The 15,580-nt window shown below is 43.6% G+C and overlaps 1 protein-coding gene across 2 annotated transcripts in view; it reads right to left on the bottom strand.

The window, feature by feature from the left end:
• GRAMD4 (GRAM domain containing 4) overlaps positions 1 to 15,580 on the bottom strand; it is a 157,985-nt gene that overhangs the window by 92,928 nt on the left and 49,477 nt on the right. For both annotated transcript variants that reach the window (XM_068276318.1, XM_068276319.1), the window contains exons 2-3: positions 12,305 to 12,512; positions 2,053 to 2,173 (exon numbers count right to left, since the gene is read on the bottom strand). In XM_068276318.1, coding sequence (XP_068132419.1) covers positions 2,053 to 2,173; positions 12,305 to 12,512 — 329 coding nt within the window. The remainder of the gene's footprint in view (positions 1 to 2,052; positions 2,174 to 12,304; positions 12,513 to 15,580) is intronic.

The following is a 15,580-nucleotide window of genomic DNA, read 5'->3' as shown; positions in this document are numbered from 1 at the left end:
CATTAGCAGAGCAGACAAGACTGGGAAGATCACAGACAGCAGTGTAAGGCCACAAGCAGTAATTAAGGAGGCACATATGGTAACCGGCACAAACTGCTGCCAAGGTTAGCTGGTGAGATAGAAGATATCTGGCACCCTCAGCAATCATATTTTTGCTCATCAGTTCCAGCATGCTCTAATGTGCAACCTCCTGTGGGTTAAGCGGAACTTGAAGCACCCAGTTAGCAAGTGTCAAAGGATGCCATTGATTTATGTTACAAAACATGTTACTGAATAAACATGAGCAGCTCCAAAACTTAACTCCATACCATAAAAATAAAAACAATAAATGAAAACAGAAGTAGTAAATTTCCATTTGTGTCATACTTCTCAACTTAAATCAAACTGGTGTGAAACAGTTATGACCCCCCCCCCCCCCCCTTACACACACCAGATCAGTCTCTTATGTGTAAAAAGGGGAGGGGCCCACAGAAAAGTTTGCCAACAATGTCTCAGCATACATATGTCAACCAAGTATTTTGGACTTCCTTGTAATGCATACACTTGTCATGTCACGCTCAATACATAACTCCACTCTGCAGTGAAAAGAGTAATAAAGCCATTTCTCATCAGATATTAGCAAAAGCTTTATTACAGAAGCTTTGCAATGGCAAATGCATTTACATACATGGCTAACCTGTTGCGATCATGATATTCTCCAATTACAGCACGCCACTGCAACGCAATTATTGCACATTCAGGTGGGTTTTACTGCACAGTTTAGATCATAATTTCAGACAATTAAAAGTTTTAATGGGAAAAATTGTACCGTAAATTGGTAGATTGCAAGAAAATTACACAGCACACGTTTTCTATACGATTTTCTTAAGCTCCAGTTGTTGACCCAACCCAAATGCAGGAAAAATGCAACATGCACTGTATTTATGTGAAAATTGAAACATCATTGGAAAGGGGCACCACAATCACCATGCTAAACATGGAGCTCTGCCCATCGGCAAATCAAACCAGATCGAAATGCGGTGAGTGGGCAAAGGCCAATAGTGGCTCTTTACCACTATTAAACGCGAACGCAACTGTGCTGCAATCGCATTTCTTCCCAATTCCTACTACTGCAATGGAGCTACAAAACAAAATCTAAAAAAAAACTCAATTGCACCAAAAACTCAGCAGGACGATTGCGCTTGGGAGAAAATTGTGGCGCAATCTGATTGCATAAACGGAAACGGTCATCAGCATTTCCATCGGTTTAACTGTACCCTGCGTTTTGTGATCCGTTAGCAATCAGAATGTGAAAGCAGCATAGCGGAAAATGGCCCTTACAGAGATTGCAGTGATCTATGAAGCGGTAGTACCTGGGTGTGTCGGCATGGGCAGGATTAGCTCATAAAAAAAGACCATTCTAAAATATTTTCAGATGTGCATCTTCCATATATGGTAATAGCAATCACTGCAGTGTTTATTTGCGGATGCTAAGAATTTCCTTTCTGCACCAATCAACAAAACAAAGACATGAGAATGGTGTACTGTTACTATGGTTGCAAAGGAGTATTTATATAATTTGTTATGTCTGGGAAATCATAACTGGGTGTAGACCGCCGTGACACTGTGTTTTATATTACTTTAATATACCAAAATGACATGTCTATAATAGATCGCCTATTTATTATCAAATATAGCATTTGTTTTTATTAGGCGCCATTAGAGTCAAGAATGCTGGCCATGAATTATAACATAACACAAACAACTCTACTCCGCTCCAATCAGCATATCCTCATTTATAATGATGTATTAAGTTGCGCAGAGCACTTTGAGGCATCACAAGCATGCCACAGGCATAAGTACTGGAGATCAGGCACATCTGCCATGCAATCCTTTATTAATGCACAAATGAGCGCTTCCTGAAACCTGGCACAGATCATGTGACCAATAACCTTATGGCAAAGAATGCATCAACAAGCAAGAGGAAATGTCATTTACTATCAAGTACGCTGGATCATCCTGCAGTCAGCATGCGAACACCATCAATTCTAGCCATACACTAGCTGTACTTACGCAGGAAGTGTTTTTCCAGTAAAGCAATTTCCAGATGCCCCTTAATCTCATTGAGACGGTCGGTTTCTGTCCGGTTAAACTCCGATACTCCAGATGCCATGATGATGGCCCCCGAACCAGCCTACAAAGAGTTAAATATTAAAACACAGCATTTAGACAGCCAAACAAACAAGGCAGCACAGAGATGCTTATGTGCTCAGTAAAAGCATCATTTCCCTGCAGATGTAGTATTCAAACCATAAAACCCGTAGCGCCCTTCCTCTTACATATGCCATAATGCTAGGTTCTCACACCAATAATGCCTGTAATTGATTATAAGGCAGCATTAACCTTAATTGTAGACCTGTGCACAGAGCACAAATCCTGCAGGATCACATCAGTCAGGAAAAGTAGCACAGCAGCATTGTGAGGAGCTCTGATCTAGAGCAGAAAGCCTTTTTTTAAACGGCTTGGAGAGTGGAAGAAATAGGACTCCAGAACCCACGCAGGCGCAGACCTGGCCAGGCAGCATTCCTGCAGCAATAGGGGAAGCTGCAACGTCACTGAAGCTCTGAGAGAAACTGACAGGGAGGGACCCCAGTAAAGCACTGCAGGAATCCTGCTGGACCGCTCCACATCTCACACACTGTCAGGTGTGTGTGTTACACAGAGCCCCAGCCTATTCCCTGCTTCAGCTGGGCTCTTGTACATGTGTCATTGTGGAAAACATCCACATACTACACAGTATAGCTTACACTTATGTGAGAGAGTGTGTGTGTATATAATCAGCTAATAGGAAAATACATAAAGCCTCAACACGCAACAATGATCTGCAATTCAAAACTTAAGCCCCACGCTGATATTTTATACAACAGATTACATGTCAGCAGGATAAAGCAAGCTGGTTTCCAATTCATGTAGATTATAGGCAGTCATGTTCTCACTTACCTGAATATAATGTGTGTGTACATTAGCAAACACACAGGAAACGCAACAGACTTAAAGCCCCGAAGGTGAAATGTGCTTATTTTTTATACGAGCGGAATAAATATTTATAAACAGCGTTTAGCAGTATGTGCCTGTGTGACACTACGGCAGAGACAACTGTCACATCATTTCTTCATCTCTGAGGAGGAGATCAGGGCTCAGAGCCACACAAATGGTTTACTGTAAACCACGGGAGGATATATCAATGATTCAATACGTGAAACATGCCATAAACAGCAAGTAATCACTCAGCACTTCCGAGTGCTCTAAAGAGCTACTGCTACAGGCTACACCAAATCATTGTTTCCGTGCTGCATTGGCTCAGCTAACCCCCCAAAACTAAGATTTTTAGAAAGAGCTATAGATGTGTGGGGGGGGGGGGGGGGGAAGCATTTAGCCACAACGTGAAACTGCATGCAATGATTTTTCTATGGGGCTGCTGTATTTTCAGGAGGTATCTGCGAATCTGCATAGCATTCAAAAAAGAGGAGATACAAACTGCACTAATTTTCCACACAGCGCATGCCATTCCTTATTGAAATCGCTGGCTACTGTAAACTCACAAAATTCAGCAGCATCAAGAAAGGTGGTGCTAGTCTAGTTTAGGGGACCCAGCAGGAAACCTCATAGGGAGATTCTGCTAACATGATTAGGTGGTCAGCACCCTTTCGATCCGCTAGGCTTCCAATAGTTTATAGTAAACTACACCCACACTATTTGGCCAACCACAATGCTTTGTGCTGTAACAGGGTACTGTGATTGGAGAACTATTCCGTTAAGAGGTTTCCTGCTGCGTCCTCTAAACTAGACTAGTGCCAAAACGCTAACATAGGATTGGAAATACAGGAATAAGCCACTATACCTCGCTATAGATATAGCGCCACCAAACTGCAATTGTAGTTCAATGTGTGGTATATACCATAGACCTAGAACAGAGCACACTTAGGGTTCATTTCCATGGGCAATTGAACTGTGTGCTCAGCAGCAGTTACCAGGCAGCAGTGTTCAGGCAGCAGGGAGCAGTTGTGAGAGTATGAGAGGCTTTTCACTGCCCATCAACTGGTCATGGAAATGAGGCCTAAGGCCTCTTTTCCACGGACTGTTGATAGGCAGACTGTTGATGAGGTTTAGGCCTCTTTTCCAGTAGTACGTTGCGCTTGATGCGACGTTAAAGTCGCACAAAGTGCCCCTAATGCAACGTATGTTGATTTTAAAGTTGGACGTTATTTTAAACTGCGTTATGTGTCTCGTGGTGCGCCATTTTCGTTGCATACTGATGGAACGAAAATGGCGCATGCGTCACATTTAAAAAAAAAAAAAACACAGAAAATATTACTGAGCATGTGCAAACAGTCCAACGCAGCTAATAACGTTTATAATGCACAGCATGCAGCACTCTCTAAATATTGCTGCACGTTACACACAACGCAATGTGTGCACTGTGAATGTCGCACATACTTTGTGTTGCTGTGCATTAGTCTGCGTTATTACTGTTTATAACGTGCCACTTTAATGTCGCACTGTGAAAGCAGCCTAAATGTGCTCTGTTCTAGGTCTATCGTACATAACACACATTGAACTACAATTGCAGTTTGGTGGTGCTATATCTATAGCGATGTATAGTGGCCTATCCCTGTATTTCCAATCCTATGTTATCTTTTTGGCACTAGTCTAGTTTAGGGGACACATCAGGAAACCTCTTAAGGAATAGATCTCCAATCACAGTACCCTGTTACAGCACAAAGCGTTGTGGTTGGCCAAATCGTGTGGGTGTCCACTAGAAGCAGTGCAATGCGGCTACATAGCTGCACATGCTGCAGATTCTCGCATGGCCGCATCCCATCTCCTTAACTGACTTCCGCATTGGGAGATGCGGAAGTGACGTGGGCAGCAGTGGAAGTGATGTGATGCGGCTAGGTAGGCGCATTCGCATCACTATCCCTGTGGAAACGGGCCCTAAAACAGACAGCATTAGGGAAAATGTAAACACTCTGCACACTAAGGGCTGGTGCACACCGAGCGGCTTTTTGGGCGTTTTCAGATCCGCTTGCGGCTGCGGATCTGCTTGGTCAATGTATCTCAATGGGGTGGTGCACACCAGAGCGGCAGGCGTTTAGCAGAAACGAAAAATGCCTGGGTGAGGCATTTTTTGGATTTCGGATGCGTTTCTGCCTCAATGTTAAGTATAGGAAAAACGCAAACCGCTCTGAAAAACGGCACTTCAGAGCGGTTTTGCAGGCGTTTTTGTTACAGAAGCTGTTCAGTAACAGCTTTACTGTAACAATATATGAAATCTACTATACTGAAAACCGCAGCAGCAATCCGCAAAACGCTAGCAAAACGCCTCATAAAAATAAAAAAAAGCGTTTAAAAATCTGCTAGCATTTTGCGGATCTGCTAGCGGGTTTTGGTGTGCACCAGCCCTGACAGGGCAGGACAAGAAAAGGCTCATACAGCTGGGTAGGGATGGTCAATGAGATGCAAATCGTTCTGAGTTAGGGCTCATTTCCATACAGCATGCTTTCAGCTGTGCTTATGGAAACTCGATCACAGGGACAGCAAACAGTGTATAGACTGCATTGTCTGCTGTTTCCATACATGCGCTGCAATTCACCACCGAACCGCAGCACATGATTCCCTGCATTCTGAGGGAATTTGCGCCCGCGATCTTATTCAGTATAATAATTAGGATCACAAGCAAAGCCCCCCGGGAGTCGCGTACAACACAGAGCCGGACAGGTCCGTGCTGCAAATAGAAATGAGCCCATAAAATAGCATTACACAAATTGTGTACACAAATGTTATGCAGCTTGAAAACAGACCAATCGAATGCCACCTTGCCACAATAAGGCCTCTTTTCCAAGGACTGCTGAACTGTGTGCTCAGCAAGCAGTTACCAGGCAGCAGTAAACAGATACCAGGCAGCAGCAAGCAGTTACCAGGCAGCAGTGAGCAGTTGTGAGAGTTTGAGAGGCATTTCACTGCCTATAAACAGTCCGTGGAAAAGAGGCCTTAGATGAATCAATGTTAAGATGCCTACCTTTGCAAAAAAATGTGCATAATCCCGAATGAGCTCAGAATTATTTGCATCTCATTGGCCATCCCTACAGCTGGGTGTCAGCTCCTAAAAGGTGGATTGTGTATTTAAATTACTATGAGAAGATGCCTTGTTACCCACAGCCAATAAGAAGGCAGTTCTCACAACTAGGAGTGGTCAATGAGCTGCCAGTAATTCCAAATTGAAGCAGGATAATCTAAATTCATGCAGTTTGAAAATGGGCACACAGGAGATGTATAGTGAGCAGCACCTGAAGATTTTACCAAAAAATAATATGCAGATAAATGTGCGACTTGGATATAAGTTGTATTTAATTACCACATGTAAAGAACCAAAGAACCAAAAAAAAAAAAAAAGGTTGCAACAGATGCCAGTAATTAATAAAAACAGTTAAAATTCCAACATGAAGGAGGGGGAGAGGGCTATAACTGTTACAGAAATATAGCAGGCTCAGTGGAAAAAAGGCGGGATTTACAGGAATTCACAAATGAATCAAAAAAATCAATTCATGAATACGCAAAATCAATGTAGCAGAAAAATAAATTTGAGTGATGATGAACATGTGAGATAATAATCTATGCACAGAGGAAGCTAGTATACAATATAAAGTGCTAGTTCAACCATAAACACCTCCAAAGGCACACAATCAGTATGGGAAAAACACAGTATCTATGGTGGATTACTTGAATGTAAGAGAGACATATGAAAATAAACTTAAAGGGAACCTTTACTGATAGGGATAGGGATGTTTCCTTTTAAAGAAAATCTGGAACGAAAAAACGTCTCCTGGGGGTACTCACCTCGTGTGGGGGAAGCCTCCGGATCCTATTGAGGCTTCTCCCGTCCTCCTCGGTCCCACGGTGGCGGCGAAAATCCTTCCGGAGCGGAGGCGATGTTAATATTTACCTCCGTGGCTCCAGTGCAGGCGCAGTATCCGCTCTTCCCACGGAGATAGGAGGAAATAGCCGATCATCATCGGGCCGCTCAGTAGAGCGTACCCGACGGAGATAGTCTATTTCCGCCTATCTCCGTCAGAAGAGCCGAAACAGCGCCCCCGCTGGAGCCTGGAAAGGTAACTATTGAACAGGCTGTCGGATTTGTCACGCCGGCTTTAAAGGGCTGCAGCGAGACCCCCTTGGGACAGAGGAGGACGGGGCAAGCCTCATTAGGATCCTGAAGCTTCCCCCTCCCGAGGCGAGTACCCCCCAGGGGACGTTTTTTCTCGTTACAGTGTCTCTTTAAACAATACCAGTTGCTTGGCAGTCCTGCTGATCTCTTTGGCGGCAGTAGTGGCTGAATCACACACCTGAAACAAGCATGCAGCTAATCCAGTCTGACTTCAGTCAGAGCACCTGATCTGCATGCTTGTTGAGGGGCTGTGGCTAAAAGTATTAGGGCCTGTTTCCACTACACGCAGATTCTGCATGCAGAAAACTGACTCTAATGAATGCCTATGGAAAATCTACATCAGAAAAATTGCGTTCAGTGGAAACAGGCCCATAGACATTCATTGGAGTCAGTTTTCTGCATGCAGAATCTGCATGTAGTGGAAACGAGCCCTAAAGCCTAGTACACACTAGCAATTTTGATAGACCAATCATTGGTCAATTTTACCACCTCCATGTAGTATGACCATTTACCTATATACTCTGCATAGAATTGAAAATCTGTTTGGCCCTCATACTACATGGAGGTGGTAAAATTGACCAATCATTGGCCAATCAAAATTGCTAGTGTGTACTAGCCTTTAGAGTCACAGGATCAGCAGGAGAGTTAGGCAACTGGTATTTTAAAAGGAAAAAATCCATATCCTTCTCAGTTTAGGTTCCCTTTAAATACAAATCCTGCATGCATTAGAACAACATCAGTTACAATGCAGTGCTGTGAACAGACTTGTATGGGCAGTGAGTTGACTTTGAATTATTCTGCAACCCAACTGAGCACTGTGAACTAGCCTTTAAACTAACAGGTTGTATTACATTGGACCATATAACCACATTGCAATCTATGTGCTTTAGGCTGGATTCACAGTGGTCAGTTGCATAAAACGCGTGTTAACCTCCTAAGCGGTATGGACGACCTAATACGTCCATTGCCGCCGGAGGTCGCCGCTCAGGCCCCGCTGGGCTGATTTGAATAATTTTTTTTTAAACACGCAGCAAGCACTTTGCTTGCTGCATGTCTCACCTGATCGCTGCCGATCCGCCGCTGCGATGCAGGGCCCCCCCAGGCAAGACCCTGTGTGCTGCCTGGCCAATCAGTGCCAGGCAGCGCTGAGGGGTGGATCGGGTCTCCCTGTGACGTCACGACGTTGCTGACGTCGATGACGTCACGACGTGTGTCGCCATGGCGACGGGGAAGCCCTAAAGGAAATCCCGTTTTAGAACGGGATTTCCTTATGGCTTACAGCGCCGGCGGCGATCGGAGGGGTGGGAGGGATGCGGAAGGGAGGGGGGCATCATGTAGCTAGCGCTAGGCTAGCTACATGATTGAAAAAAAAAAAATTAAAAATAGCGCTGCGCTGCCCCCTGGCGATCTTTAATAGAACGCCAGGTAGGTTTTAAAGAGAATCTGTATTAAAAAAAAATATGCCCCTGGGGGGTACTCACCTCAGGATCCTATCGAGGCTTTGTGGTCCTCCTCCGTCCCACGGTGGTCTCGCTGCAGGGCCAGGAACGGCGAGCATGTAAATATTTCCCTTTACGGCCCCAGCGCAGGTGCAATTGCCGCTCCGGTCTCAGAAATAGACGGAAGTAGCCGATTCCAGTCGGTCCGCTCTATTGCGCAGGCGTAAGGCCCCGTTCACACTTGCGTTTTGGCATGCAAACGGACCGGATCGTATCAGGACCTGATCCGGATTGGAACAGTAGAGTTCCGATCCGGTCCGTTTGCATCAGGACTGCTTCAGGCTGCCATCCAGATCCGTGGGAAAAAAAAAAATACCTTAAAATTTGTTGGGGTCTGCAGAAGGTGCACCTGGTGCACCTGTAGAATCAGGTCCTCCACTGTAGGCCTCACGTCCACCTCCGACATACTGCCAAAACAGCTCCAGCACATGTGTCACTGCTGCTCCACTCCAGATATGCTGGGCCCATGTGTCCCCATCCGAAATGGCCGCTATAAATACGCATAGGAATTGGGGTAGAACGTCCGGTGTTTGTCTCCAGTGTGTTCTGTGCTTCCGTTTCCCATTGCTTTCATATTTCCGGATGGTGCAGTCAGGCTCCGGTCCGGGTGCATGGGCCGGATGATCCGGACCGAAAAATAGCGCTTGTTGGAAAAGCGTCCGGAGTTCGGCTCTGGTCCGGCTCCGTACTGTACGGAACGGACGCGTGTGAACGTCCGCATAGCCTTTGCATTGCCCGGCGAATCCGGACAGGGAACGCTAATGTGAACCGGGCCTAAGACATCTATGCCTGCGCAGTAGAGCGGACCCGACTGGAATCGGCTATTTCCATGCTGAGAGCCGCAACAGCACCACCCGCTAGAGCCAGGGAAGGTAAATATATGAAGCCTTGTCAGGCTTGTCGAGGGATAATTCCGGGACACTTCGGGGGAGCCGGCGCTGGATTGCTTGCAGCTACGGGGAGGGGGAAGCCTAATTGGGACCCTAAGGCTGGATTCACAGTGGTCAGTTGCATAACGCACGTGTTATAATGACTGTGATCTGCAATGGAGAATGGACATAGACTTTAATACAAAGCCTGCATACAGTGAATTAGAAAAACGCAATCCGTTACTGTGAACAGATCCATAGAATTGCATGAGCAGTGAATTGACATGCAGAATTGTTCTGCAACGTAACTGAGCACTGTGAACCTAGCCTTAGGCTTCCCCCCTACCGAGGCTTCCCCCCGTACCTTCCGCGCTCCCGCCGCTCGTGCGCGCGCACCCGCCGCTCGTGCACGCCGCCGCCCGCTCGCCCGGAGATCAATGAACGGGAAAATCCATTCCCGTTCATTGATCTAAGCCCCCCGCAATGATCTGCTGCTTCTTTCAGAAACAGCGAGATCATTGTGAGTCTCCCAGCCTCCTACAGCTTCCTGTAAGCGTCCTTCCGGACGCTTACAGGTCGCATGTAAACAAACACTCTGTGGCCATCTTGTGGCCAAATAGTAAACTACACCCTAAAAGCATTTTACATATACAAACATTACATTTACACAATAAATTAACTCATTACCTCCCACACTCCCCAATTTTTATTTTTTTTTTGTAATTAAAAAAAAAAAAATACAATAAAAAAAAAAAAACAGATAGTTACCTTAGGGACTGAACTTTTTAAATATTTATGTCAAGAGGGTATAACACTGTTACTTTATAAACTGCGGGCTTGTAATTAGGGATGGATGCAAAACTGAAAAAAATGCACCTTTATTTCCAAATAAAATATTTGCGCCAAACATTGTGATAGGGACATAATTTAAATGGTTTTATAACTGGGACAAATGGGTTAATACATTTCATGGGTTTTAATTACAGTAGCATGCTTTATTTAAAAACTATAATGGCCGAAAACTGAAAAATAATAATTTTTTCCCACATTTTTTCCTATTTCCCCATTAAAACACATTTAGAGTAAAATAATTCTTGGCATAATGTCCCACCTAAAGAAAGCCTAATTGGTGGCGAAAAAACAAGATATAGTTCATTTCATTGGGATAAGTAATAATAAAGTTATAGACGAATGAATGGAAGGAGCGCTGAAAGGTGAAAATTGCTCTGGTGCTCAGGGGGTAAAACCCCTCAGTGGTGAAGTGGTTAAAGTATCAGGTCTATAAATACCCAATGTTAGCGACCCAGGTAATCAGCAGGCAGGTAAAATCTTCCCATTGAAATTACGCTTATTTCAAATCAGAAACTCATTAAATAATAGTCATAGAAAAAAACATGACAGTCAACCAGAGAGCCGGTATTATCCACTGCACCACCTAGGGGATGCCAAGAGCTTGGTGGAGGTCTAGGAGCCTGGATACCCCATCTTCTGACGCCAATCCCCCTACTCCTCTCCTTACAAAAAAGGTCAGGTGACAGGCAGGTGTAGCACAGGGCTCATTTCAACTTAAAAGTCCACTATCATGAATAAATATTATCAAAATTAAAAATTCATGCATATAAAAATGTAAATTTCTTCCAGAATAAAAGCACTATAAATTACAGTTTTCCTATGTTGCTGTCACTTACAGTAGGTAGTAAAAAGGTGACAGATCTGACAAATTTTGGACTAGTCTATCTTCTCAGGGGAGATTCTCAGTATTAATTATATTCTTTACAAAAGCAGATTTACAAAAGGATCTATACAAGATGCCATCTGGCCTCCCTACACATTTGTATACAATTCTGTACACTATTCTGGCAGTTGGACTGATCTGCTGCAGCTCAGTAAGCACTTTTGTAAATAAATAAATAACTGAGCATCCCCCATGAGGAGATGGACTGGTCCAAAACCTGTCAGATCTGTTATTCTTCCACTCCCTTCTGTAAGTGACAGTCACAGAGGAAGAAAAAAGTGATTTATAGCGCATTTTACTCTGGGAGAAATGTACCGGTACATTTATATGTATGCATTTTAAAGTGAACCCGAAGTGTGAGTGATCTGGAGGCTGCCATGTTTATTTCTTTTAAGCAATACCAGTTGCCTGGCTATCCTGCTGATCCTCTGCCTCTAATACCTTTAGCCACAGACCCTGAACAAGCATGCATCAGATCAGGTGCTTCTGTTAATATTGTCAAAACTTATGAGATTAGCTGTATGCTTGTTTCTAGTGTGATTCAGACACTACTGCAGCCAAATAGATCAGCAGGGCTGCCAGGTAACTGGTATTGTTTAAAAGGAAATAAATATGGCAGCCTCCGTATCACCAGCAGTGGTGGCTCAAGTCTGCAGTCATACAGGTGTCAACCTCTTATAGATAGGGAAAACTATCCCAACAGTGGATTGGGTGAAGAGCAGTATGCGGAGAGCAGAGGTGTGCTGCCACCTGTAGGACCATGAGTGGGGCACTGAGGTAACGTCAGCTTAGCTCCTGAACCTGTGTGCCCCAAATTCTACTACTAAACAAAAAAAGACATTCTTAACAGCTAAGCCGTATTACATTTTATCTATTTAGGGAACCGCTTGCAGAAATGTAGCTCAGTACTCTGTAAAAAAATAAATAAATGATAAAGCGCTATAATAAACATGGGAAGATAATATGCTTTTTTTTTCCCACAATGTAAAGAACTCACAGGGTCCTTCAGCTCTTCATTGTCTTTTGTTGTGCGAGGTATTTTCAGAAGGATGTCATCTCCACATTCTGTATCGGAGGCGTTGGGAGACTCGGCCAAGTCGGGAAACTCCTCTCGCTTCTGACCTCTGAACCGAATCTTGTCCAGTCTCCTTAACATGTTCAGTACAGCAGTTTTCTGCTTTACTTTAACATGACGGTTCAGGTCCCTGAAAGGTAGGAAGTAGGAAGACCTTTAGCAAACACACAGATCTTCAGCATTTCAGCCACAGTCTTGGCAGCACAAGCTGCTCCACACCCAAGGCAAGCATGTGACAGATTAAACACGGCCTGCAATCTTTAAAATGCCCATTTTATTAATCACTAGAATTAAGATAAACAGCATCCTACTGGAAACCATAAGCTTCTACAGCCACCAGCAGAGCAGGCTGAGACAAAATTACATTTTGACCAACACCCACATTTGCTTGAGGCTGGGAGCACACTACGCAGTGCAGAAAACTAATGTGTTTTCTACACTCTGTGGTTTTATTTATTGGTGCGTTTTTGTACGTGTCATGCATCCATTTCTCTACTCAAAGCAGTAAAATACAATTTGTATTTATAAAAAAAAAAAAAAAAAAAATTCCTCTGCACCTTTTTGGATTTACATTATGTGCTTTATATATACATTTTTGAAACGTATGCAACAAGTTGTGCGTTTTAAAATATAAGCACATTTACATGTGGCCCATAGACTTTTATCAGCGGCAAACATATGCCTAGTGTGTTCCTAGCCTGAGTCTTTTAAATGATAGGTATATACAGTGATGTGAAAAACTATTTGCCCCCTTCCTGATTTCTTATTTTTTTGCATGTTTATCACACTTAAATGTTTCTGCTCATCAAAAAACGTTAACTATTAGTCAAAGATAACATAATTGAACACAAAATGCAGTTTTAAATGATAGTTTTTATTATTTAGTGAGAACAAAAAAACTCCAAATCTACATGGCCCTGTGTGAAAAAGTGATTGCCCCCCTTGTTAAAAAAAATAACTTAACTGTGGCTTATCACACCTGAGTTCAATTTCTGTAGTCACCCCCAAGCCTGATTACTGCCACACCTGTTTCAATCAAGAAATCACTTAAAGGGGAACTGAAGAGAGATTTATATGGAGGCTGCCATATTTATTTCCTTTTAAGCAATACCAGTTGCCTGGCAGCCCTGCTGATCATCTGCCTCTAATACTATTAGCCATAGCCCCTGAACAAGCATGCAGCAGATCAGGTGTTTCAGACTTTAAAGTCAGATCTGACAAGACTAGCTGCATGCTTGTTTCTGGTGTTATTCAGATACTACTGCAGAGAAATAGACCAGCAGGGCTGCCAGGCAACTGGCATTGATTAAAAGGAAATAAATATAGCAGCCTCCGTATACCTCTTACTTCAGTTCCCCTTTAAATAGGAGCTATCTGACACAGAGAAGTAGACCAAAAGCACCTCAAAAGCTAGACATCATGCCAAGATCCAAAGAAATTCAGGAACAAATGAGAACAAAAGTAATTAAGATCTATCAGTCTGGTAAAGGTTATAAAGCCATTTCTAAAGCTTTGGGACTTTTGCGACCAAAATTACCCCAAGAGCGCAGAGAAAACTCATCCGAGGCCACAAAAGACCCCAGGACAACATCTAAAGGACTGCAGGCCTCACTTGCCTCAATTAAGGTCAGTGCTCACGACTCCACCATAAGAAAGAGACTGGGCAAAAAACGGCCTGCATGGCAGATATCCAAGGCGCAAACCACTTTTAAGCAAAAAGAACATTAAGGCTCATCTCAATTTTGCTAAAAAACATCTCAATGATTGCCAAGACTTTTGGGAAAATACCTTGTGGACCGACGAGACAAAAGTTGAACTTTTTGGAAGGTGTGTGTCCCGTTACATTTGGCGTAGAAGTAACACAGCATTTCAGCAAAAGAACATCATACCAACAGTAAAATATGGTGGTGGTAGTGTGATGGTCTGGGGTTGTTTTGCTGCTTCAGGACCTGGAAGGCTTGCTGTGATAGATGGAACCATGAATTCTACTGTCTACCAAAAAATCCTGAAGGAGAATGTTCGGCCATCTGTTCGTCAACTCAAGCTGAAGCGATCTTGGATGCTGCAGCAGGACAATGGCCCAAAACACACCAGCAAATCCACCTCGGAATGGCTGAAGAAAAACAAAATGAAGACTTTGGAGTGGCCTAGTCAAAGTCCTGACCTGAATCCTATTGAGATGTTGTGGCATGACCTTAAAAAGGCGGTTCATGCTAGAAAACCCTCAAATAAAGCTGAATTACAACAATTCTGCAAAGATAAGTGGGCCAAAATTCCTCCAGAGCGCTGTAAAAGACTCGTTGCAAGTTATTGCAAACGCTTGATTGCAGTTATTGCTGCTAAGGGTGGCCCAACCAGTTATTAGGTTCAGGGGGTAATTTCTTTTTCACACAGGGCCATGTAGGTTCTGAGGTTTTTTTTCTCACTAAATAATAAAAACCATCATTTAAAACTGCATTTTGTGTTAAATTATGTTATCTTTGACTAAAAGTTAACGGTTTTTGATGAGCAGAAACATTTAAGTGTGGCAAACCTGCAAAAGAATAAGAAATCAGGAAGGGGGCAAATAGTTTTTCACATCACTGTAAGATGCAGCAGCCAAAAGTGATCAAGGGCTGTCACGCTTTTTTCCTGCATCACAAAACCAAGCCCTGTGCTACATCTTGGCATAAGCACAGTCCCTTTATACCTTGGAAGATTTTAAACCTTGCATCCAGCACACTGCAGTCACATTTTTTATACTCATACTTAATTCTCATTTAAATAGACATTATAAAAAAGTGTTCCTCCTAAAACACTAGTTACCCTACTGTCACAGTGCTCCTCTGCATTCTTTATGGATACTGAACAAGTCGGCACATCTGGAGTTCTGATTTCAGTCTACAGACAGCTGCTTTTGCAAGCAGAATCTGGACTCATTCACACTATAAAATACAGCTGGCCATGTGTTGTGCTGCAACGAACAGGCACCTGCGTCCTGTCTGCCCTAACACTGACCTCATTCATTCCATCAAGTAGGACGGTGCATAAAATATATACAGCTGTGCACACTGCAATGCATCCTTCTAGAGCACAGGTGTCGAACTCCAGGCCTGGAGGGCCAGATCCATGCCAGTGTTTAGGATGGACTGAGGAAGAGAGGAATGTGTTCTACCTGATGGACCACACCTTTCCCGATTCAGATCCATCAATTCATTT

This window comes from Hyperolius riggenbachi, chromosome 3 (genome assembly GCF_040937935.1).
Source record: "Hyperolius riggenbachi isolate aHypRig1 chromosome 3, aHypRig1.pri, whole genome shotgun sequence".
NCBI lineage: Eukaryota > Metazoa > Chordata > Amphibia > Anura > Hyperoliidae > Hyperolius > Hyperolius riggenbachi.
The sequence above is the reverse complement of the archived record's forward strand: the minus strand, read 5'-3'. Positions and strand labels throughout refer to the sequence as shown.